Consider the following 23351-nt stretch of genomic DNA (forward strand, 5'->3'; position numbering starts at 1 on the left):
AGATCAAATGGGTTCAGGGAAAATGTTCCCCCCCGGAAAGGTTTTTGTTAGCTAATTTCCTGCCCAGAATTCACTGAGTTGCATCAGAGTTTCAGCAGTCTTGTCAAAATTCAGATGTTTCTTGTGATGTAAATGGGTGATGGAAAATGCCTTACACTCTCAGCAGTATTAGAGGAATAGTGAGCTACTAACGCTACATGCTAACTAGTACCTGAAGTAAGGTGGGTGGATTTAATGCCTAGCACATGGTCTGGTTTTTTTGTGCAGCCCTCATGTTTTACTACCTAACTGCATCTGGAAACACACTGGTGTGTTACAGCATTTATGTTAAGGGCATACTCCTCATCCCTCTAACGCTCTGATTTTTTTCCATTTGCAGTTTGAAGGGAGGAAGTACTGCGAACATGATTTTCAAATGCTTTTTGCCCCTTGCTGCCATCAATGTGGTAAGTTTTACATCGAGGTGAAACACTTCACACTGATCACAAATGGGAACAGGAACATCACTGGGGGAAGATGTGCAACCCTTGTGTATGTTCTCTGGGAGATGGCCCTGTGCAGCTGAGCATCTGAACTTCCAGAATGAACTAGACTTCAGAGAATTCAGGGAGCTGCTTTTCCTAAAGGTCATCAAACAATAGGATTTAAAAAAAAAAAAGTTTGCATTATTTGAGTGAGTAGTTTAGCTGTTGTTCCAGTGATCCACTGAATAGACCGTTCATGAACTCCTGATTATATATATCTATGCATCGGCATGTGCTCATATTTGGCCCTTCTCATGCAGCTGAAACCCTGCAACAAGTCTTTATCATCTGCTTTGACTGTTGTAACCCCCCTGTGCTGTCCTACTCCACAGAAGCAGGGACAGTCTTTGTCATCTAGTGTTATAATCAAATGATGCTCAGCTGGTCCCCTGTTGCATTTTTGAAACAAATACCTTTAAGGCTTCAGCATCTCATGTCCACCCTACATAACACTGAGGGCTGCTTTTTATTTGCTACTGTTGATGTAAATGCTTGTGTGTATGCTGTGCAGTAATCGTTTGCACATGTTTTTTCTTCCCTGTGTGTGACACATCGTGCTCAGGCAGGGCTGGGAAGTCATTAATTTTTTTACTATTGCTTAAACTGGTCTGGAAGTTCTTGGTTTCTGTGGCTCCTTGGCAAGGTGCTAGGGCTTTCACTTATCTCAGTGAGGCCTTTCCCCATGTGGAGGAAGGAACTGAACACTGAGGAAGAGGGAAGCAGATGTTATAGACCTTTGAATTCAAAGCTGCAGATGTGAACGAGCAGGGGAAGAGGAAGAAATGGGTCAGTGGTGATTTCTGAGGAGCTATGCTGCCTGTCTCCAGGATTTCTCCTGCCCACCTGGCACAGCTTCCACTTCTCCTGCTCTGGCTCCTTGTAGCACCAGCTCCCATAAAACCTCATCATGGTCCTGCACAGGGCTGGGCTTTGCCACTGCTTGGATTTAGTAAGCGCAGCCAAAATTGACAGGGCTGTTGTCAGCGATGACGCCTCGAGCATTCCTGACGTTACTGGAGTCCCATCGGGTTTTGTCCTTGAAAAGCCATGACTTCATGGGAATGCCATGGAGTCTCATGCTGGATGTTATTGCCCACATTGGTTACCTGCCCGATTGCTCCCCTTTGGCAGCCGTTTGAGCTGTATGTTCTCCAAAGCCAGGACTCAGCCTCCCACAACACTGGGAAGCTGAGCTCCCAACACATTTTAGGCAGAGCCTTTGCACAGCTCGGGGGCCCTGGCTACAACGTCCGCATAGAGAATGAGTAAATCACGTGTGTGGTGGACGTGGCTCCGCTGCCTGTGCAGTACAGTCACACCATGCATGCAGAACGGTAGTTCTCATGCTATTTTTTTTAATGCCTTGCAGGACCTGACTCCTTGTGGTAGGTCAGAAGTTGTCTGTGTTGGATTGACTGTTCTGCAGCATCCCTGCGCCTTTGCATTTTGACTCCATGGGAGGTTTTTTGCGGGAGGTTTTTTGCAGGAGGTCCACAGCCACCCAAGCTCAGTGCTGTTGTGCTTTGAGTATAGAGCCCCTTCAAGGCTTGGTCCTAGTGGAGTACAAACCACTACTATGTACCTGACAAGTTAAAATTGTTGTCTTCTTAAAGAAAAGGAGAAAGATGATGAGGACACAAGAAAGCCGTATTATATGAAGAACTCCATATATTTCTTAACAGCTTGAGAACAGATAAGTAAAAACAGGGAAGGGACTGGAAAAGGATGATTCCAGACAGAAGGTGGAGTTTGCATGTAGAAGGGCTTGTATGTGAAGAACAGAAGGTCCTCCATCAGCAAGGACGCTTTCTTCCAGCCCACAGCAAAAAAAACGAAACAAACCCAAATTCCAGAGTTTAGAACCAGAACTGTGACACCAAAAGCAATATGTCCTACCAGATTTAGCGGGGGGAGGAAGAGGAGGATGATGTCATTGTAGTGATGCTGTTGTGGGTTGCTTTTAACTTTGTCTAGCGTGGGTATTTTACAACCTGGTATTGTGTTTCTTACAGGTGAGTTCATTATTGGTCGTGTTATTAAAGCTATGAACAACAGCTGGCATCCAGAGTGCTTCTGCTGTGATATCTGCCAACAAGTGTTAGCTGATATTGGATTTGTCAAGAATGCTGGCAGGTAGATCTTCACCCTTCCTTCTGTTAACTGATCATGAATAAAATGAACTAAGAGTGGGGACTGAGAGCTTTTGGTTCCTGAAGCTTTCCAGTTGAGGTGGAGCAACTGAAGTGTCTTTTGTGGGGAAAAGGTCTAAGAGTGCATCACAAAACTAAGAATGGGTATCTTAAAATACACACTTAAAATATTTACTTCAGCACCAGGTTTCTTGGCAAACATGTTCTCTACCCGGTGACATTTCGGGGCCATTGTTATACATAATAAGAGAGAAAACATTCAGATACAGAAGCATTGTCTTTATTTTTTTCATAGAAATTTTTACTTTCTTTTTCCAACTTGGGTTTCCACTTTTGGTCTAATTTAGCACCTTATTTATTAATAATTGCTTTAAGTTCAGTGGGATCCTTCACAGAGTAGGATATTTTTACCAGCTGTGATCAGAAGCATGTTTTACAAGTGAATTCTACGGCCATTGTCTTCATATGTACAATATGATATACAGAGTTACCTACAGAATTAGGACCTGTGTGCTCATCCAGCTTCCAGTCTAAATTTTTAAGATTTTGAGAGTAAAACATTCAGCAATGAGAATCTATAGCAAACTTTGTTTTCTGTGTTTCAACACAGCTTAAACTCAAATGAGCTGAAGAAATTCTACTCCTATGGTGACAGAAAATAAAATCATCACCCTGCCTTTTCTGAGCTTGGTTTGCCTAGCAAGGAAATTGTTTTAAAGGCTGTTTTCCCTCCAAAAAGGGCTGACTGAAATGAGGTTCTAATAGATTTTTGGTTTATATTTTGCACTGTAGTACCTGGTACCAGTACTTACCTCTGTTTTTTTATGCTGTTTCAGACATCTCTGCCGTCCTTGCCATAACAGGGAAAAAGCCAGAGGCCTGGGAAAGTACATTTGCCAGAAGTGTCATGCCATAATTGACGAACAGCCTCTCATATTTAAAAATGATCCTTATCATCCTGATCATTTCAACTGTGCAAACTGCGGGTAACTTGAGTTCTGCAAAGGAAAACATGAAAATGCTGGGTTTATTTGCTTCATCGATTTACATCTTAAAGTGAAAACCTGTCCTGTACAACTGGCAAGAGGGGTGGGGTCTGGGTGCCTTGCAGCCAGATGTGTGTTACTGCTTTTGGGATGGTGGAGTTGGACCTTGAGTTCAAACAACAGCTGACCTGTCGGGGAGTAAAGAAAGATTGGACTCTGCAGGACAAGGTGGTACCTTACAAAATATGAAGCATGGACACAGATAACAGTTCTTGTAGCAGCAAAATGATAGCTTGTTATTCTGCTACGAGTGGAAGAAAAAAGGAAGCTACCATTTCAGTGCCAACGCAAAGGTTGATTTGAATAACAACATTTAGTGTTGTGTCAGTGGCAACCGGTTGAGAGCATTCGTGAGTGCAGTCACATTTAAAGTGTAGCTGTTCTCAGTATCATAACCATTCAAATTACTAAAAGGTAGAGTATATGAGATTCTGCAGTTGGCAATCAATAAACATAGCCAGCTCATGTGGGTCCGTAGTTTTCTTTCTCTGATACAACAAGGAAAACATACCTAGATGTAGAGGACTACATTATACTTTCAGTTACAGTTATGCAAATCTAAAATAAACTGGTGATAAGAGTGCCAGAATATAAACCAACCGTGTACAGCTCGCACACACGTGCGCTCGTGCTACATCACCAGAGTGCAGGATGACAATAGCTCAGTAGCTGTTTTCAGAGAGAGTTAGTGCATCTCCCTTAGCAGCCTGTTCTCACTTTACTGTGATCAGTCTTGAGCTATGTCACATCTGATGCTGCTGCATTACTGTAGTACAAATACAACTTCTAAAACACATGCTAAAAATTGTTTTTTTCTTTTCAGAAACTCTCAAGAGTTGACATTGGTCAGTGCCTTTATTCATGCTCTCAATTCATTAACTTTTGAACAGGAAGGAGCTTACTGCTGATGCTCGTGAGTTGAAGGGAGAATTATACTGCTTACCCTGCCATGACAAAATGGGTGTCCCCATCTGTGGGGCATGTAGAAGACCAATTGAAGGCCGTGTGGTGAATGCTATGGGCAAACAATGGCACGTGGAGGTAAACGTCAGATGATATATATTGTCTTTTACAACCGTAAACATTAACATACTTATCTGTGATTTTGCTGATCAATTTCAATGAAAGGATTAGCAAAGTAGGAAGCAATGATTAGTAAATGCCTTCTCCTAATCCTGTCTTCAGCCTTCTTGTGGCTGGTCTTCCACTGTGAAATAGGAGTTATTTCCCACCTTACAGAGAGCTTTGACTGTGAAACTAAAATCAGTAATCAAAGGAAGCACTGTGAGGTTCTTACAAAAGAAAATTTTAGAGTGCAAAGCAGTACATGTGACAAGGCAGTAAAATTCTGTGGCAACCATAATGTTACTGAGCATCATAACACCCTTATGCCTTCCATAGTCACCTGCCATGTAAATATCGCTAAAGCACTTTACCTGAGAGTTCATATTTCAAGGCCATGTACAAGATTTAGTTCTACATCTTCCATTTAAATTAGAAAGATAAACAGTTTATTCCTTTTGTTGTTTTCAAAATCTCCTCCAGCAAATGCTTTCTTCACAGGAGTGTAATGATGGTGCAAATTATTTAATATCTCTTCATTCTGTTCACTGATAACATATGAGAATCCCTTTGATTTTTTTTTTTTTGTAACTTTTGGATTGAAGTGTTGAAGATACTGAAAGGAACATTGTATTAGTGGTCTAAATGTAGAAACAAAAAAGTTTTAACTCTCCTTTTTGAGATGGCACAGCTAGCTCAGTAGACTTCAGTCATGTTCAGTACTGGGCTTGGTTGGTTTGCTTTCCAGAAAAAATGCCATTACTTCCAAATAATCCCGAAAAATGTATGTAATTTTCTTTGTAGCATTTTGTTTGTGCAAAATGTGAAAAGCCGTTCCTTGGTCATCGTCATTATGAGAGAAAAGGCTTGGCGTATTGTGAAACCCACTACAATCAGGTAAGGTTGCATATTTAAAAATGGTGTTAAGTGGTAAACTCATGAATTGGTTTCATTAGCTAGAAATGGAAAACCATGGACATTCTTCTGTTTTCTTATGGGCACCTGTGGGTGTAATGCCAATTAGCAGATGTTCTGTTGAAGTTAATTTATATGGGTTTCTCTATACATGGGTCTGGTAGTGAGAAATAAAACTGCAGGTATTTCACAAAGGCTAGCCAGGACAATCAGTATTGAGTTGTTCTTCAAGCTTAGTGGTACTTAAGTAGAGCTGTTACCGACTTTTACATGTCTGTGAGATCACAGCAACTGACATGCAGTCTTTCCCAAGGAGCTAAAGAAGATTTGCCACTCGGTAGCTGCGGTTAAAGACAAGGCCCTAGTGAGTAGCGTGGTTTTCCCTGCAGCTGCTGCTCTGAGGTGACTGTGTGTTAACATATGCTGTATCACCCAGCTCATTCATTAGTTTGCTGAAGACTTTGAAGACTAAATTTGTCAGAGGACACCACCTAGTGAGCACTTGCATTTATATAGGAGTTCTATACCATGATACCATCTCTCTCCAGACTCCCTTGATTGTGTAGTCCAGCACCACGATTTATAGACCTTTTTTATTTGGAAGCCATCTGCATTGTGTCACGTCTACCTCTTCGCTTATATAAATACAAGAGTAGGGGTTATGTTTGGGAGTTGTAAGGCATCTGCTAATTACAGATGGATTCTTAATTTGTCAGTGATGAAGGGCAGATGATTGAAATGTTGCTGGCATACTTGTAGACAAGAAGTGCCATGACATTAGTAGTAATAGTGTTGCAGCTGTGATGGGGCAAGTACATACACTAGACGAGCTGTATGTACAGTGAATGTATTTTACTGTGTTAACTACTACAGTTAGAAAAAGATATATGAAACTTTGAGCACTTCTTAGTTGTTATATTGTGGACAAATGTTAAGCCTTTTTTTTTTAAATAAAAATAACATTTCCTTACAGTTTTTGCCAGAAACAGCAATATGTTGTTTTAGTCATGCATGTAAATCCAAATGTTAAATTGGCTGATTAGTAATGATGTGTATGTCACACCAACTGCTGTATTTCAAATGTTCAGGATTAGAGAAATCATGTTTACAGGGGATCAAACAGATGTCAACAAATGTTTTCATCTTTAATATTATAAAGACTTTTTGTGATGAAGTGATGCAAAATGTACTTGGAAAATAAAACCAGACTTGTCAGCATTCTCTTTATTTTACTGAAATAAATAGGAAAGCTGTTGTGCCATCAGCTGAAGTATAGTTTTTTGTTAGTTCGAGAAGTTACCCTCGATAAATTCATTACATTAAAAATTTTTTACTTCTCTTTCCTCTTCAGCTATTTGGTGATGTTTGTTTCCATTGCAACCGTGTGATTGAAGGAGATGGTAAGCACTTTTCTGTTTCCTTAATGTTCCTTTCTGATGGAAGTTCTCCGTAAAAGTGGAAGTAAGGGGAAAGCAGCCCCCTGTTGAATCCTTGATTGTTCTCACTAAAACAAAACCAGCCATGCTCTTGATCAGAAATAAGGTTCGAGCTGATTAATCAGAGACCAAATGGTAAGAAAACCTTAAAGCAAGCGTTTCTTGATGGTAGAAGACCACCCAGTGGCTGAAGAGAATCATGGTCAACTGGAAACCCCTTAGTGAAATGCAGAGGCCAGGGATGCTGGGAGATGCACAGAAGTGACTTCCTGCCCCACCACCTTCAAAAAAGAACACGTGCAAGGGTGAGAATGACCACCCAGGCATCTCCTCAAATGAATTTAGGGATCATGAACCAAATTTGAAAAAGTGTTTGGATATTGAAAGACGTGGGTGGGCACTCTTAGGGATTTTGTAAAAGTGCCTAGTTCCCATTATGTCGGTTTGGTTCCTAGATATTTACCTATCTATCACAGGCACCTGTCTTTTGAACATCTAGGCTGATGCTAATGTCACAAAACCAGGGAAGATCATACTTGGAAAGATGCATGCTGTAAAGGCAGAACTGGAAGCACATGGTTTAAGGTTTTTTGGGGTTTTGTTGTTTGGGGGTTGGTTTGGGGTTTTTTGGGGGGAGAGAGTGATGGTTTTGAGGGTTTTTTTGGACAACCAGCTATAATGCCAAAAGCAAATTATTGTACCTGAAATAATGCAACATTATATGCCTATTTACCCCTGCCTGAAGGAAATATTATAATACCAATGTTAGCCTTACCTAAGCCAAAGCCATTAGCAAAGTAGGAGGAAGCCTCTAGCATGTAAAAAGGGCCATAAACTAGTTTATAGTCATGTAACTATAGGATGAGACTTACATTCCAGAGATGTGCTTTCCCCACATTTTCTGGACTGGACTATACCTGCAGAACAACAATCCAAAACGCTTTAGAGGCAACAGTGTCCTCCTTTTCAGTAAAATCCTACTAGAATGAGCAGAACTGGAACTTGAGGTGAATGAATAAATTCAGCCTTGTCTGATAACTACATCTCTGTATGATTCTGACCTTTCATCATACAATCTGACACCCATATTGTATGTTTTGGTCTCTGAACTGAACAGAATATAGTGTAATGCAGTAATTTCTTTATTTTCAGTGTATGTCTTCAATTACATTTCTTCTTTGATTTCTGCACACAAATTTGACACTGCTGTCACAAGTTACGAGTAACCAATATTGTTCTCTCTCTGTCTCTCTGTGTGGTGAAACAAATATCTGTGGCAGCAGTTTTTCAGGAGGGTGTCTATGACTGTATTACAGAGGTTGCTTGGGAGCAAAGACTTTCATCTGACTAGTATTATTTTGGCAAGCAGTGGAATAACTATGCATCTGTGGACGTGCTTGCCCCATAGTGCAGGAAAAAAAGCTCTGCGTGACAATGCTCTGGTTCTGTTTGTTGTTGACAAAATATTGTATTTTATGAGAACACCATTGTCCTGCATCCTCTAACTTAGATTAAGAAGAGAGGCAGATTTTTGGCAGGGAAAACTGGGAAGGTATGTTGAAAGACAGGAAGAACAGAAAAAGGATTGAGATACAGAACAAAGAGAATATAGTTACTTTCTCTCCAAAGCCAAGAATAAAAATACATTCAAGTTTTTCTTGATCAGGTAATTTATCCCATGAGTCCATAAATTTGTTCACCTTGACAGTGCTGTGTCCTGACTGCTGCCTTCACGTTATTTTCTTCGGCTGGGCAAGTGCTACTCTTGATGGCACTGCAGTCTGAACTGGATCTGAGAAATGAAACTAAATGAAAACATAAACACAATTTTGTTGGATTGCTCTTCAGCTGAAAAAGTTTCCTGATTAGTTTGTAAACACGGCCTCGTAGAAGAGTTGCCCGAGGTCAGCATGCTATGAGGTGAGGTGGAAGCAAGAAACAGGAGGCAGAAATAGGTTAAACTGGTCTTGCCTCAGAGACAGCTTTATCAGTGCTTCACAGTCCTGCTACACTACACACACCTCTGCCTTGAACTAGGCAGTCTTGCCATATTATTGTTATGCTCCTTAATACAAGAATCAAATGACTGTTCTTCATGCCTCATGAATGTGTGAGCTTAAAATTTTGGTAATAACTTCTTGGTTTTTTGTAATGCTAATGATTTCTTATTTTTCCCATCGCCCTAGTTGTGTCTGCTCTGAATAAGGCATGGTGTGTGAACTGTTTCGCTTGTTCAACTTGCAACACTAAGTTAACACTCAAGTAAGTTTATCAATAAGTGTGATGCCTTCAAAACATATCAGTGCTTACCTTCAGAGTGTAGATGTTGCTATAGTGTAACTGTTATAGTATGAAAAACATATAAGCAGCATTGAGAAAATATGTGCATCTTTCTTCCTCTTGCTCCACTTACTGATTTACATCTTTCAGCTGTCTGTTCGGGTCTTCCTTCAGTTAGTCTTCTTAACTCTTCTCCTTTTCTGTCCTTTATTTTTTCTGTGTTTAACTCTAAAGGGATAAGTTTGTTGAAATTGATCTAAAACCTGTCTGCAAACACTGTTATGAGAAAATGCCAGATGAATTTAAGCGACGACTTGCCAAACGGGAACGTGAAGCAAAGGATAAAGAGAAGCAGAAAAAGAAAAAGCCAATCTGTTTGTAAACTTTTTTCCCTTCTCACCACCACCTCTGCTCCTTTCTTCTTTGGTCAGTGCTAAGGATGCTTTTATTTTAAGTTTTTGCATGAACTTATGGCATTCAAAACCAAAATATTTTCACACAACTGCAGCTTGAAATATTAACTTGTTATTCCATTATCTTATGTTTAGTCTGTTTAGCTCTACAACTAGGTTTGAAAGGCTTTTTAAATGACACGGTTAATAAATATGGACATCTGGGTAAAAACCGTGTAACTTACTCAACAGGGTACTGTAATTACTGTCTACTGTGTATAACCTTGTAAAAGTAACTTCATATATATGTATAAATTGCAGTTGTAATTTTTTGCCTGTGCACATTTGATGATAGGATACTTTTTAAAATATTTTTTTCCCATTATTCCTGCTGCTAAAACTTTGGGTTTTGCTTTGTTGTTTTAGGAATAAATTTGTTGAGTTTGATATGAAGCCTGTCTGCAAAAAGTGTTATGAGAAGTTTCCTCTAGAGCTGAAGAAAAGACTGAAGAAACTCGCTGAAACTTTGGGAAGGAAGTAAAGACTTCATCTGCTCTCCCCCTCCTTTGTGAAAATCTTACATCTATTACTTGCAGGGGGAGCTGCTTTGAGGCTTCAATCAGACAACAAATGATGATGTACATCTTCTATCAAATCAAAATATCTTAAGATTCTCTGTTCTCTATACACGTATGCTTATTTGTTGATAGACAGACCATACTTCCAAACTAAATTAAATACCAGCTCACCTGAAAGGTTTCTGACCCTGATAATGCAGGTGAACTGATGCAGGTGGCCCATCCTGCGCAGTAATCTCTGTGGAATTTTACAGAGAGAGAAAATTTGCTTGTGAATACCTGCCAAAACAAACTGCAAATGTGTCCAACTTCAGGGGCATGCATTGTTATTTATATTAATGAAAATATTAACCTTTATATTAAGCATGCACACAAAACTTGCCTGCCTGGTGGAAAAATTCACGCTTGGATTTCAGGCCAAGTCATCTCATTAAGGAGCCTTGTTTCAGACAGTTTGAAAAGTATCAGATTTCTAAATACAGTCACTGTACAAATGACCTATTTACGATAGATTATGCTTACATGATGAATCTTTGTACATCAGGCTTAGCATGAAATACCTATATAAAATATATATTCCTATTGCAAGAAATGAGCATACTCAGAACTACTTGAATTTTGCTATATTCCACTCAAAATAACTCATTAACTTTTATATATGCTTTTGCATTCTATTTACTTTTTGTGCCTTATTCTGCTGGACCATGCATAACAGTGTTCCATTAAATATATATATAGTTTTATTTTTTATTTCGTATTTTTATGCAGAAACTATATACAAGGTATTTTCAAAAGATAACATACTTTGCCTTAATTATACAGGATGCAAGAAGTATTTTATTTCAAATGTGAACACCTGAGCTTAAAATTTAGCTTCTAGACTTTGTTAATCTTCTGAACAATACTGAAAATGCGTATTTCAGTTAACTGGCAATATTACTTTTACACCTATGAGTGTAAATGTACAAGGGTTGATCCTGCTAGGATCTATTTCTTTAGCCATCTTCAAGAACTGAGCTCACAAATCATCAGAATTCCTTATAACATACATTTAATTGTTTTATACTATTGACTTCTGTCCATGCAAATCTGTTTTATTTTTCCCCTTTTTATAGAAAATACAGTTACTTAGGACTTCTTGATGGTACTACATTACGAAGTACGCAAACATTTTTTTATTCTTTTTATATTAGTGACTTAAACAGATTTTATGTAATTACATGATAGGAAGTAAAACTTTCTTTCCAGTTTATGAAAAATTAGTTGCTTTAAAACATCTGCTTTCAAGTGTCATCAATAAAGGCTTATGTTATTAAACCTTGTATCACCTCTCTTAAATGAGTGCTTGAGAAGGGTGGGAAAGCAACTGGAAAGCAATTGGTTCCCTATGCTTTTACCTGTGACTGTATGTAAATATTTATTATCCGGATTTAAAGGAGACATATGCCTTTCCTAAATGTCCCGCTGTAGTTAGTTCTTAGGTTCATGAAAGAAATGCAGTTTGTTTCATAAAGAACAGCTTGATTCTTCTGGATATTTTCTGCATTGGCACAGTCACTAGTTTTTCCTAAAGAAATTATCTTGTCTGAGTGTAAAACATTCACCTTCCTATCAGTTTTTTCTCTCCGCCTCTCCCTGTAATGAAACGGTCACCACAAACTTCCAGTTTAGTGCTAGGTAGGGTATTTTTTTACTATGTTATCCTACGTAGTTATTGAATGCCGTAACAGTTCAGTAACTGAAGGCAGTCCTGACTGTGCTCCAAGACTAGAAAAGCTTAAAATGTCCCCTGAAAAAGTTTACATAACTAGCATGGTAGCCCTGTTTGGATTTTGGACTGTGCCATGGATTCAGTAGACCATACTCAGCAATGCTTCCTTTAAATCGTAGTTCACTTCTTATTCTAGGTTTTCCACATTACACCGACTGTACATCTTTTCCTTCAGCCTACGTATGCACAGCCTTACTGCTCAAAGAGTCGGGAAGGGTCGCTAACCCTGAGGCTGAACGGCAAGACCTGGCTCACATCCACATTGCTCGGGGTGACATCCATCTCCAACACAGTGGCCTCGTTGGCGCTGCGCAGCCACGGGTCTCCTCTCGGCTCTGTGGTAGCCCTGTGGCTGTAACACAGGCTGGGGTTTTTTTTGTTTGTTTCCACGTTCCTGGTGGTGAACGCTGTGTTACAGTTCATGGAGGCAGCGGTTTGTATTTCATGAACACGAGCGTGTGTATCTCAGACCCCGCGATGTAGCGCTGAGAGCATCTGGGGGTACTGGAGGGTTCAAAGCCTGATGAATCGTGGAAAAAATGTTGGTTGGAAGGGACTGCTAGAGGCCAGCTAGTCCAGCCATCCGCTCAAAGCAGGTCTAACTTCAAAGCTGGATCAGTACTGAAGGTCTTGCTCAGCCAGGCTTGAGTATCTCTGCGGAAGGAGATTTCACAGACCTTTGTGGGCAGTATGTTCCAGTGCTTAATTGCCCTCATGGTGAAATTTTTTTATTATTATTGGAGTCCTATCTCAGGTGGAGGGTTCTCTAAATCCACACTGCTCTCTTGGGAGCTGTCTTTGGAGTGAACTGTCATTGAAATAAAATCCCTGGACACCGTCATGAAGAGGATTAATTAAAAGCAGTTGCAAAACAGAGCCAGGGACCAAGCTAGCAATTAGGCAGCCTGGACAATTACAAGTCTGGTGTTGAAGCTCACTTCCTGGCCTGTCAGTATTATAAATATTTTGCATAGCTGCACATACTTTCCTGAAAGAGACAGACTTTATTATTGTTTTTCTACCCATGACCCCTACTAGGTCTCTCAAAAAGGCTGTGAGCCTGGGATTTGGGAACGGATGCCTCGGAAGCTTTGCCCCTTTCTGCTGCCTGGGATCAATCATGCATGGGCAAGAGAGATTCCTTCAGAAGCCCCTGCTTAGACTAACCGTAGGGAGCACTTCAGAAAACCCAATGGACGTAGCTGCAGGGGGAAGAAGCTGAGCCTAAAGCCTTTCTGCTGCTGGCAGTGGCAAGCCCTGCGCTCTGTTCCAGCAGATAAGTAGTGACCCAAGCTGACCACAGCCGGGTTGCAGGGATAGCACTAGAGTGGACTGCTGTCCCGCCTGGTGAGCTGCCTTCCCGGGACAACACGGGGGGGTCCCACTTCCACAGGGATGGGTGCGAAACAGTGACCAGTGTCACTGGACCTTGTCTGTACGAAGGCAGTTTCCCATACCTCCCCATCAGCCGAAGAGCAGTAACGTCCTCCAGTGAGCCGACCCCAGCGTTCTCTGCACCAGCACCAAGCCCGGCAGGCGTTGATAAATTGTTTGGTAACCTCAGCTGTAGACACACCATTAAAAAGTACAGAGAAAAAATATTCTCTTTTTTCTTAGGGAATTAAACCCGATGTCTAAATTAATCACCATTACTAGAAGAAATAATAAAAGAGAGGGTCAGGGTGTTACATGAATGCCGCTGGTCTCCTTACGGGAACAAGTTAGCTATGTTTCCTTATTTTTCCTGCAAAGATGTTAAGAGCTGTGGGGATGTCAGTATTTTTTAGGTGTAGCAAGAATCATACAGCTGTCAATGGGCCGCCCAACACTGAGAATTGGACAAATTTTTAATGATGCTCCTTCAGAGACAGAGCCCAGCGGCCTCATTTTGACTGAAGCGTCTGAGCGGGCAGAAGAGACGGGTAATTCCAGCGAGCAGAATCGGAGGCTGCCTGCTGGGAATTACACCACGTCACCAGCACCCCAGAACCACCAAACTCTTACAGCTGCCACTTGCAGGTTTCTCCTGTCTCGAGGGTTGCTGATCTCCCCATCTTTTGATCCATGTTCCCAAGTATAGCTTAGGATGATACCAAAGAGTGCAGTTATGCTATTCACACTGCCTGGAAAATAAAGTTTCGCACCACAGCTGCTACAATATTTGGAAACTCATTTTCTGGAGCGTTGGATCTCAGTGGCAAGGCCCACGCTTATGGATTAAATTTATAGTTGCTGCGATCCACAAGATGCAGTTTTAGGTGAGAAAACGCTAAAGCTTGGTTCCACACACACAAGGATTTTCCGTGGCGGCGCAAGGCCCACGCAGGAAGGGAAGCCGGTTTAATAACAACGGAGCCAAGATCAGCTGCCCCTTAAAATTCAGCGGGACACAAAATCCAGGCAGGAGGAGAGGATCTACCATCCCCTCACCGACCCAAACCCCTCAGCCGACATCATCCCCACGGCCCCTCAGCGACCGCCGCTCCCCCGCCTCACCCTGAGGCGGCTGCGCGTTCCCGCTCTTTCCTCACCGCCCGCCCCTCAAAGGGCGCATGCGCGGTGCTGGCGGAGGCCCCTCCCTCCCCTGAGTGCGGTTGCGCGGGAACTTGCGTCAGGCGCAGCCGCCGCCGCGTCCCGCTTCGTCGCTTCTTCCTTCTCTTCCGAAGGCGTAAGGCCGGCGGCGAACGGGCGGCGTTCCTCCTAGAGGGGGGCCGGCCGTTACCGCCGCCGCCGCCATGATGAGGCGCACGAAGCCCGAAGTGGAGCGGTACGTCGCCTCCGTGCAGGCCGCCGCGCCTTCCTCCAGAGAGGTGAGGACCTCCCCTTCCCTCCTTGCGCCGGTACCGGGGGTCGTCGCGGCGGCCGACCGACCCCCCCCTCCTTCTCCTGGCTCGGTGGGATCCCTTTCCCTGCCTCGCGTGGCGCCGGGCCTGTGAGGGGGGGGGGGGGGGGCTCGGCCTGGGTTTTCTGAGGGGACGGCCGCCTCCCGCGCGGCCGGGAGGCCTCGCTGCTCCTGCCCTGCCGCTGGGGGGGGGGGGGCGGTTGTGGTATTTCTGGGAGTATTTCCGAAATCTGTATCTAGTCGGGGGTTCTTTAAGTCGAGGGAGGGAGGGGAAGCTGCTGTGAGGGAGGGGGGGGGGGTTCCCCTGCGGGAGGTGTCTTCCCTACCCGGGAGCGGTGGTTTACCAGAGCCGTGTACTGGTCTTTTACACCTGGTGAGCCCTAGTGTGGCGTTACAGAGCCCGCCAGCTCCCTAAGTACAGAATTCTTCAGTTTGGTGAGAGTGTAGTTTCTAAGTTTCCTGAGTTTTTCTTTTTTAGAAAAAGAACTGAAATGGGGAACATGTGAGACACTTTCAGTTTTCTTTTATGTGCAGTGTGATTACTATTCTTGTCTGTATGACTGCTTTGTGAAATAACAGTATCAAGAGAGGCAGAACTGGGAGAAAATAATTTTCCTCCTCCATTTTAGTAAGTGGAGAGAGGGATGAGGAACTGCATGGTTGGTTACCATTTTCCATTATATCTGGAAATTGTTATACAGGTCACAGTAAGCAGTCTGATGCAATTCATGGGAGCTATTTAATCCTGAAAGATCCTGTTCTGCTGTTCTGAATTGATTTTATTGTGGAGGTAGAATACTCAGCAGCGTGTGTTGCATAGCATGAATGCATCCATGTTCATCATTATGCAGTGGGGTCTTTAGGCAGGGCCTGTGTACATCATCATTTGTACCTTTCCCAAGGGCAACAAAGTTCCTTTAGTTGACTTGGGTGCTGTTTAGACCAGACAACGTCAAGTACCTCACTGCCAGAATCAGAGATGCTGTTTAATTGTTTCAATATTCCTATTGAACTCAACAACAAAAAAACTTCCTCTCTTTCTGTTGTGCTTCAGGCCACCTGGTGCATATTTAGGTGGGTTTTTTTTGTTGTTGTGTTTAAGTAATGCTTACAACTAATTGTATAGCACAGTCAATGGTGGAAATAGTTACTGGTTTTCTTGTTGTGTTGATTTAAGGGGGGTTGCTTATAAGGCTGCAAAGCATTTATTTTGAGGCTTCTTTTCATCTGTGTTTAAAAGGAGATGCCAAGTGTGACTCCACTCTGACATATTTCAGTGTTTCCTTTTTACAACGTACTTCAAGTTTTCAGTCTGTATTTTTGAAGTATCTTAGGAGGTGTGCTTTCATTTTCTAAACCACTTAAAATTTTGAACAAATAGCAGGGGTGAGAGAGGGAGGGAGACTAGTAATTCAAGTGTATTCAAAATGTACACACTTGTTTGGAATCATAGATGTAACTAGTTTCAGTAATTCTTGGTTCACAAACAAAATCTGCTTTTGAACTGATACTGGGAGCTCAAGCTTTAAATTTCTGTCTGGTTTATTTCTACCTTGGGGTTTTTGATTGTGACTTAGTTCTTTAGCTCATTCTTTTCACTGTTCTCCTCCTGTCCATGCTTCTGCCATCTTGCCCTCTGTCTGCTCTCTGTGTTTCTTTTTGTTTTCCTTTTGTTTCTTCCTTGTTCTATCCTCCCCCCCCACCCCCCCAAAATACCTTTGGAGATGTTTCACCTTTCACCTATAGGGTGTGTATGTTCAAGTTATCTTAGGCTGACAACATCAGAAATAAACTACTAGAGAAATGCATTTCTTACCCAGACTGAGAATGACTTAGGTAGAAATTGCTTTTTCCTCAAGTATATTTATTTGAACAGTAGTGTCTGATGACAGTATACTACAGCAGGGCTAAATGACAGATCTCTCTTGGTTTGTAGGATTTTTTTTTTTCTTTGCTACATTGCAACAAAAGAGAGGAAATGTAGCTGACCCCATTCTTCCACTCTCTTTAATCAGAAGTGTTTATGAAATGTCACATGTATATGGGCTTGTTGCTTGCTTCACTTGTAATCTCTATTTTGCCTTGTAGCCTTATAGGAAAAACGTACTCTTTTCATTCTTAATGCTGCATCTTTCAAAAACAAACCTTCAAATATGAAGAGTGAATTTGAGCTGATAAATAGTTGTCAAATTCAGTCATTTAAAAGTATTATGCATTGCTGAAAAGAAGGGTCACCCTGTTTGAATTATTTTAAAAGTACCGTATGTCTAAAGGACGTCTCATGTTTTTTTCTCCTTCAGAAATCGATGAAAGGATTCCTCTTTGCTAAGCTTTATTTTGAAATAAAAGAATATGAACTGGCTAAAAGGTAACATGCATTGATGTATGTTTGTTTTTCTGTTCTCTAAAGCATAAGAGAAAAGGTAAATTAATATGAAGTAGAGCAGAGAAACCAAGATGAATATCATGCTGTTTTAAGGTAGCAGTGAATGTCGGTATTGAGTGCCATTTAAATCTTTATAAAGCAACAACTTAAAAGAAGATTGGTTATGTGGTACTGAAAAACTTACCTGGTTGAAATGGCTTTTTTTCCTCATTGTATTCTGTAGTTCGTACTATTTCTGTGACCTACAGCTTTTTTTTTTTTTTTAATAAACAGAAATACTTGCTGGCAAGTAAGTAGCATCTGTACATGTAAAACAATGTTGCTTCTTACTTTAAGGGTGAGCCAAAGTATCTAGAACAAAATACCTCTATAATTCCTGTGTGGAAGATTAAGTTGTTATTATAGCTCGTGGGGGCTGGATTATTATTTTAAAATATTGGTCAAGTAACTGACTTTTTTTCCCCTCCATAGGTATATATCTACATACCTCAACGTACAAGAGAGAGATCCCAAAGCACACAGATTTCTTGGACAAATTTATGAAGCTGAGGATAACATAGAAAAAGCTTTTGGATGTTACAAGGTAAGTACTACACTGACCCCTAATGTCCTGCTTTATTCCTTTGTAAGTGGACTTTTAAAATCCTGTGCTGGACATTCTCAAACCCGTAGAAGAAAACATGTTCCTGGAAAAACTGTATTATTTATACACATTTGACAATGGAAAGCATTACGAAGCACTGCAGAGGAGATTCTTCACTTGGTATCACTTGCTTCAGTAGTATATTTTTAAGTTGATTCTTTGTTTTGTTTTTTCTGGACTTGATCTTTGTGCTACCTGCTGTTAAAATTCTTCCTGTGGCATACATTGCCTTTTGGACTAAGGATCTGTGACTGTGGTAGAATTCCTTAATGTCGACTGTGATGACAACACGGATCTAGTTGCTACTACAAGACTGTAGGCCTAGTGTGGTTTTTGTTTGGTTGGTTTTAGAGGAGGCAGGGGCAAATTAATTTCGATTAGGCAAGCATATAAATGTCAAATTCCCAATCGGAATGTCTTTGTTCTGGTTTTGGGGAGGGAGATGATGTGCTCAGAAGTCTGGTTGCCAGCACAGCTCCATGAAGTGCTATCACACTTCTTAAACTGTGTGTCTTAACTAGTTCTTTTTAAAAGTGTCCACATCTGGCTAGACTAGAGCTCCTTACAGTCTGCTGCCTGTGTATGGCAGTGGCTAGTGGTAGGTGCAGAGGAGCTGGCTTTTGCATTATTTTTCTTGTGCTCTTCTGAAATCCAGCAGTTGTATCTGGGTGCTGTAAACTAGTGGTAGCATTTAGAAAGGCTTTTCTTAATATATTCTATATTGATAGATCTATTGCTGTGTCTGTTTGGGGGGGATAACTCTTTCCTGTTCTATATGGATTGTAAAATCAAGTTACCCTTTTTTTTTTCCTCCTGTGCATGGGGAAAACTAGCGTTCTGTGGAATTGAACCCAACACAGAAAGACCTTGTATTGAAGATTGCAGAGTTACTATGCAATAACGACATTACGGATGGAAGAGCAAAATACTGGGTTGAGAGAGCTGCTAAGCTCTTTCCTGGGAGTCCTGCTGTTTACAGGTTGAAGGTAAATTCCAAATTATCTCTGTTCTATGGCTTGAAGAAGCTTTCAGCATCTGACTGGAGTGCTTTTTGCATGTCAGCTGACACAAAACTCTCCCTGGCTAAGTTATTGTAGAATCTTTGGTATTAAATCTAATAGATGTTACTTTCTTTGCAGTCTGACATTTTTGTCTAGCTTTCAGGAAAGCTGCAGCTACAGGCTTTCACACCCTTTTTAATGTTTCAAGGTTAATCCTCTTCAAAAATGCTGAGAAACTGTGTTAGTTATCACATCTAAGAAGTTAAGACTAGGTAGGCACTACTTGATCTTTCTGTTGTGTCACTTGCAGGAAGGTAGCAGGCCTGTGATCTCAGACTTTCTTGCTCTACGCTGCTTTTTTGTTTTTAAATCTGTATTATGATTAACTGCAGAATGTGAGAAATGCTGTCATTCTCAAATATTGTGTGAATGCTTTCAGTCATGCGACCTCACTTTTGCACAGGTATATTAATTTTGTTTAGCTAGGCAGCAACCACATTGAAGTCTTAAGATGTCTGGGTTTTTTTAAGCAAGGCAGGGTATGCTGTCATTGAACCAAATGGTTTAACAAGCATTACTTACCGTTGGTAAGAGGCAAATTCTTCTAAGGATTTTGTTCTATGATAGTTATCTCCATTTTAAAATATGTATTTCATCAAACTTTATGTAATACTTGAAAGCTATTAAGAGTAGCATAGTTTGAGTCATGTAGTCTACAGAGTGGAGCAAAGAAAACTGTCTGGTACTGTAGTTGCTGAAAAGACTCACATGGGAAATGAAATACTAACATGTTGCCTTCACGTTTAACAGGAGCAGTTACTGGATTGTAAAGGTGAAGATGGATGGAATCAGCTTTTTGACTTGATTCAAGCAGAACTTTATGCAAGACCCGATGATGTCTACATAAACATCAGACTAGTTGCACTCTACCGTTCAAATAACAGATTAAGAGATGCTGTGCTCCATTGTCAGGAAGCAGAGAAGAAAATACCTTTGCAGTCAAGCCTGGAATGGTGTTCCTGTGTTGTAGAGACATTTGAGGTGTTTAATCATGTTTTGATCCTGTGATAGTCTTCCATATCTTTTTTAACTGGTCTATTTCTCTTAGTGTCATTACTCTGACAGCTATTTCTCAAGTGATTTAACTCCTTCAAATGCAAGTCTGCTGAAACCAATGGAATTACAAAATACTACTTGGGTTTTTTTAATTGGAATTTTCTCCCTAAAATTATGCCTTATAGACCTATTGAGTTTCTAACTTCAAAAGCTGAGTTAGACACAGCAGTTCCATTAGCGATAAAATTGCTCAGGCAAATAGTTCCCTGGAACTTCGCTGCTGAAGAATATGTTAAGGTCTCACCTGTGAAACTGGATTATGCAGTAAATGCTACTATTATGTTTTGGAGAAGTACTGCCTTGCCTTCATGGAAGGATGACTGTTCCTTATCCTGTGATGAACTTTCTTCTTTAGGAATATCTGGAATCTTTACAAGACTTGGAGTCTGATAAAAATAACTGGAGAGCTATCAAGAAAGATCATCTGCTGGCCTATTCCAGCTTTGTCAAAATGACACTTTCTTCTAGAGATGTTCAGGAATGCAGAGAGGCACTTGAAAGGTACTGTTTTAACTTTTCCTGTAGTTAAAAAAAAAAATCTCTAAGAATTGGGGGTTTGGGGGGGGGGTTTGGTTGGTTTTTTTTTTTCCTCCTGGGTCACAGAACAACTACCAAGCTTCTATTTCACTGCTTAACTTGTTTGTGGATGTGAGAGGAGCTTCTCTGTACTAGCCACTAAGGACTGTTCTTACTGGCTTTGAATCCCAAGCTATCTTTTGACAGAGATGCAGGCCTTGTTTGAATAGTCAACATGCAGCCATGCAAAAGACTTATTGATATCCTGGGTCAATTAACTTTGTACCTTCTTTCCCTTTAGTAAGAGAATGTTGTTCTGTACTTCAGCAATTGACTAATCCAGATTTCCCAGGCAATTAAAAAAAACCCAAACAACCAAACCCAACAAAAAAAACCCCAAAACCACACAAGAGGTAGTTTTGGGTGTTTATCAGCTTTGTCCTCATCATTTTGTTCTAAATTAACACAACATATACTGGAATAATTAGGAACTTTAGGTATATAGTATAATTGGGAGGGAGGAAGCCACCTGCAGTAAGAACACTCTCCTTCAGGGAAAACTGGTGGTGTTACAGGGCCAGCTAAGCCAGCTGACTTCAAGACATATAGTCTGTGGCACACTTAGAGTAGTATGAAACAATGTTTCTAGTTAGTATATTAAGATCTGTGTTCCTTCCTTTCTGTTATCTTCCCTTTCTTACTCGCTTTTATTGACTTAGCTTTGTTCTTCAATTATGCAATGGCTGTTATATTGTCTTTTGTAAAATAATAGTCTTCAGTCTGTTAATCTTGAATGAGTATTTGAAGTAATACAGACAATGGATGAGGAATACTTAATGCCCAAGTATGTTTTATATTCTTTTTCTCCTCTAACATTGACCAAAACCATCTGGGGTTTTCTGTTGCCATTTTATTAGAGCCTTTCAAGGTGATAACATCTGAAGCACTTCCAGATCATGGCAATGCTAACAGCCATTATAGTTTTGTCACGTAATTGAAAGAGCGTTTTAACTGTTTTCTGGAAAGCCTCTCCTGAATGGGGGTTGTATACTAGCGTCCAACTACTCAGATTTCTACAGTACCTTCTATTTCTGAAGAGCCTGTCTAGCTGTATTTTGGGCCTTTCTGATAAATGAAGGGAAGTAACAGTGCTTCCTGCATGTCTCTAAATCCACAGTAGGGAGCGAGTTTATCCACGTGGTTTGGGAGAGTAGTTTTGAAAGCAGCTGTGCAAAGATGTGCTGAAAAAGACTGTAAATATCTAGATAATATTGAATATGTTTACTTCAGTAAACTATGTTGAGAGCTTTGGGAGTTTGAGACCATTATTGTACTTTCTGGTGCAACTCAGGTTTCGTGCAACAGAGACAGTACTAACCATTGACTCATCAGGTTACTTGATTCACAGTTAAATAACATCAACCAAAACCATCTGTTATAGCTTTTACCAGGACTCTGTTTAGAATGAGTCTTCTCTACATTTTAGTTTTGATCGTGTGCTTCAGTCAGTGAAACCATACGTGAACGGGCCGGATGAGTTGTCTCGTACCTTTGTGGAAATGAAAGGACAGCTCTACATGCATGCTGGAACTTTGCTACTGAAAATGGCCCAACACAATGAGGCACAGTGGAGAGTTGTGTGTGAACTAGCAGCATTGTGTTATCTGATAAGTTTCCAGGTAAGTCATTTTTCAGTTTATGCCTTTAGTTGATGCAGTTCTTGAAATGTTTTTGCTGTACATGTGTTGAACTCCTGTATTCCTGAAATGAAATAGTGTTTTTGTGCCCAAGGAAAGACTCCCTTTTCACTCACCAAACCCTACCCTTTCACAATTCTTTAAAAGGTTTCAAATAACATGAATGGGGTAAAAGTGTCTTCAGCTGTTTCCCTTGTCAGAGTAACCTGATTCTTAAAGGCTAGTGAGTTTATTTCCTATAGTATATTCCCTTTTCTGTAATACAGCTGAACACATATGTTAAGTATTAGGTGTATTGCTATAGGGAGGGAAGGGTATGAACTTAATAGTTCCCATACACTTGTGTAGACAGCAGCTAAAAAATCAAGCTTAATTCTTTTCCTTATGAAGTAAAATTGATTGTCCTTTTTATGCCACTGCTTGCATTCCGGGTATTACTTTGCTTTTGTGTGCACTTAATGTTACTTGCAATAGCTGTAATTGCCCACCTCGGGGGTTTGTGTGTTTTGGGTGGGTTCCCCACTCACTTCCCCTCACCCCCCAGGCATCTGTGATACAGTACCTTCAGAATGAATTGGGGGGGGGGGGGTGTTTCTATAGTTTTCTAATGCTACAAAGAAGCTTGTTTCCTAATTCTTAAGACTAATCTAAATGATCCGCTCTTATCGTGAAAAAGTTGTAACAATTTCCTCCTTACATTACCAGGTTCCTAAACCAAAGTCAAAACTAATAAAAGGGGATCAAGCTGGACAAGATGTGCTTGAAATGTTGGCCTGTGATCGAAAAAGCCAGTCTGGTAATAAAAATAGCTACATAGTTCCATTTTAGTGTTATGGATAGTTACTTCAAAGGCTAAGCGGTTTGTTAAAGAATACATTTGTTATCTTGAAATGTTAGCAGTTCAATATGTAATAAAACCTTCTAGATTCTGACAACATGTGTAAAACAAAACAGTAGTTTGATCCTGACACCTAAAGGTTTGGGGTTTTTTTCTCC

At 40.8% G+C, this 23351-nt stretch overlaps 2 protein-coding genes across 12 annotated transcripts in view; both read left to right on the forward strand.

Moving 5' to 3' along the window:
* LIMS1 (LIM zinc finger domain containing 1) overlaps positions 1 to 11705 on the forward strand; it is a 73991-nt gene extending 62286 nt beyond the window's left edge. For 6 of the 8 annotated variants that reach the window (XM_069770168.1, XM_069770169.1, XM_069770171.1 and 3 more), the window contains 9 exons: positions 380 to 446; positions 2537 to 2657; positions 3511 to 3660; positions 4611 to 4761; positions 5587 to 5679; positions 7049 to 7097; positions 9320 to 9395; positions 9648 to 9839; positions 10232 to 11705. In XM_069770168.1, coding sequence (XP_069626269.1) covers positions 380 to 446; positions 2537 to 2657; positions 3511 to 3660; positions 4611 to 4761; positions 5587 to 5679; positions 7049 to 7097; positions 9320 to 9395; positions 9648 to 9795 — 855 coding nt within the window. In that variant the 3' untranslated portion in view covers positions 9796 to 9839; positions 10232 to 11705. The remainder of the gene's footprint in view (positions 1 to 379; positions 447 to 2536; positions 2658 to 3510; positions 3661 to 4610; positions 4762 to 5586; positions 5680 to 7048; positions 7098 to 9319; positions 9396 to 9647; positions 9840 to 10231) is intronic. The other 2 variants (XM_009919075.2, XM_009919067.2) reach the window with 1 other exon arrangement.
* Positions 11706 to 14808: 3103 nt separating this feature from the next.
* Positions 14809 to 23351, forward strand: part of RGPD4 (RANBP2 like and GRIP domain containing 4) — a 34085-nt gene continuing 25542 nt past the window's right edge. For all 4 annotated transcript variants that reach the window (XM_069770172.1, XM_069770174.1, XM_069770173.1 and 1 more), the window contains exons 1-8: positions 14809 to 14964; positions 17297 to 17364; positions 17854 to 17965; positions 18859 to 19011; positions 19837 to 20067; positions 20498 to 20643; positions 22145 to 22337; positions 23061 to 23151. In XM_069770172.1, the coding sequence (XP_069626273.1) occupies positions 14890 to 14964; positions 17297 to 17364; positions 17854 to 17965; positions 18859 to 19011; positions 19837 to 20067; positions 20498 to 20643; positions 22145 to 22337; positions 23061 to 23151 (1069 nt within the window). In that variant the 5' untranslated portion in view covers positions 14809 to 14889. The remainder of the gene's footprint in view (positions 14965 to 17296; positions 17365 to 17853; positions 17966 to 18858; positions 19012 to 19836; positions 20068 to 20497; positions 20644 to 22144; positions 22338 to 23060; positions 23152 to 23351) is intronic.

The sequence above is a fragment of the Haliaeetus albicilla genome, chromosome 25 (genome assembly GCF_947461875.1).
Source record: "Haliaeetus albicilla chromosome 25, bHalAlb1.1, whole genome shotgun sequence".
NCBI classification, from domain to species: Eukaryota; Metazoa; Chordata; class Aves; order Accipitriformes; family Accipitridae; genus Haliaeetus; species Haliaeetus albicilla.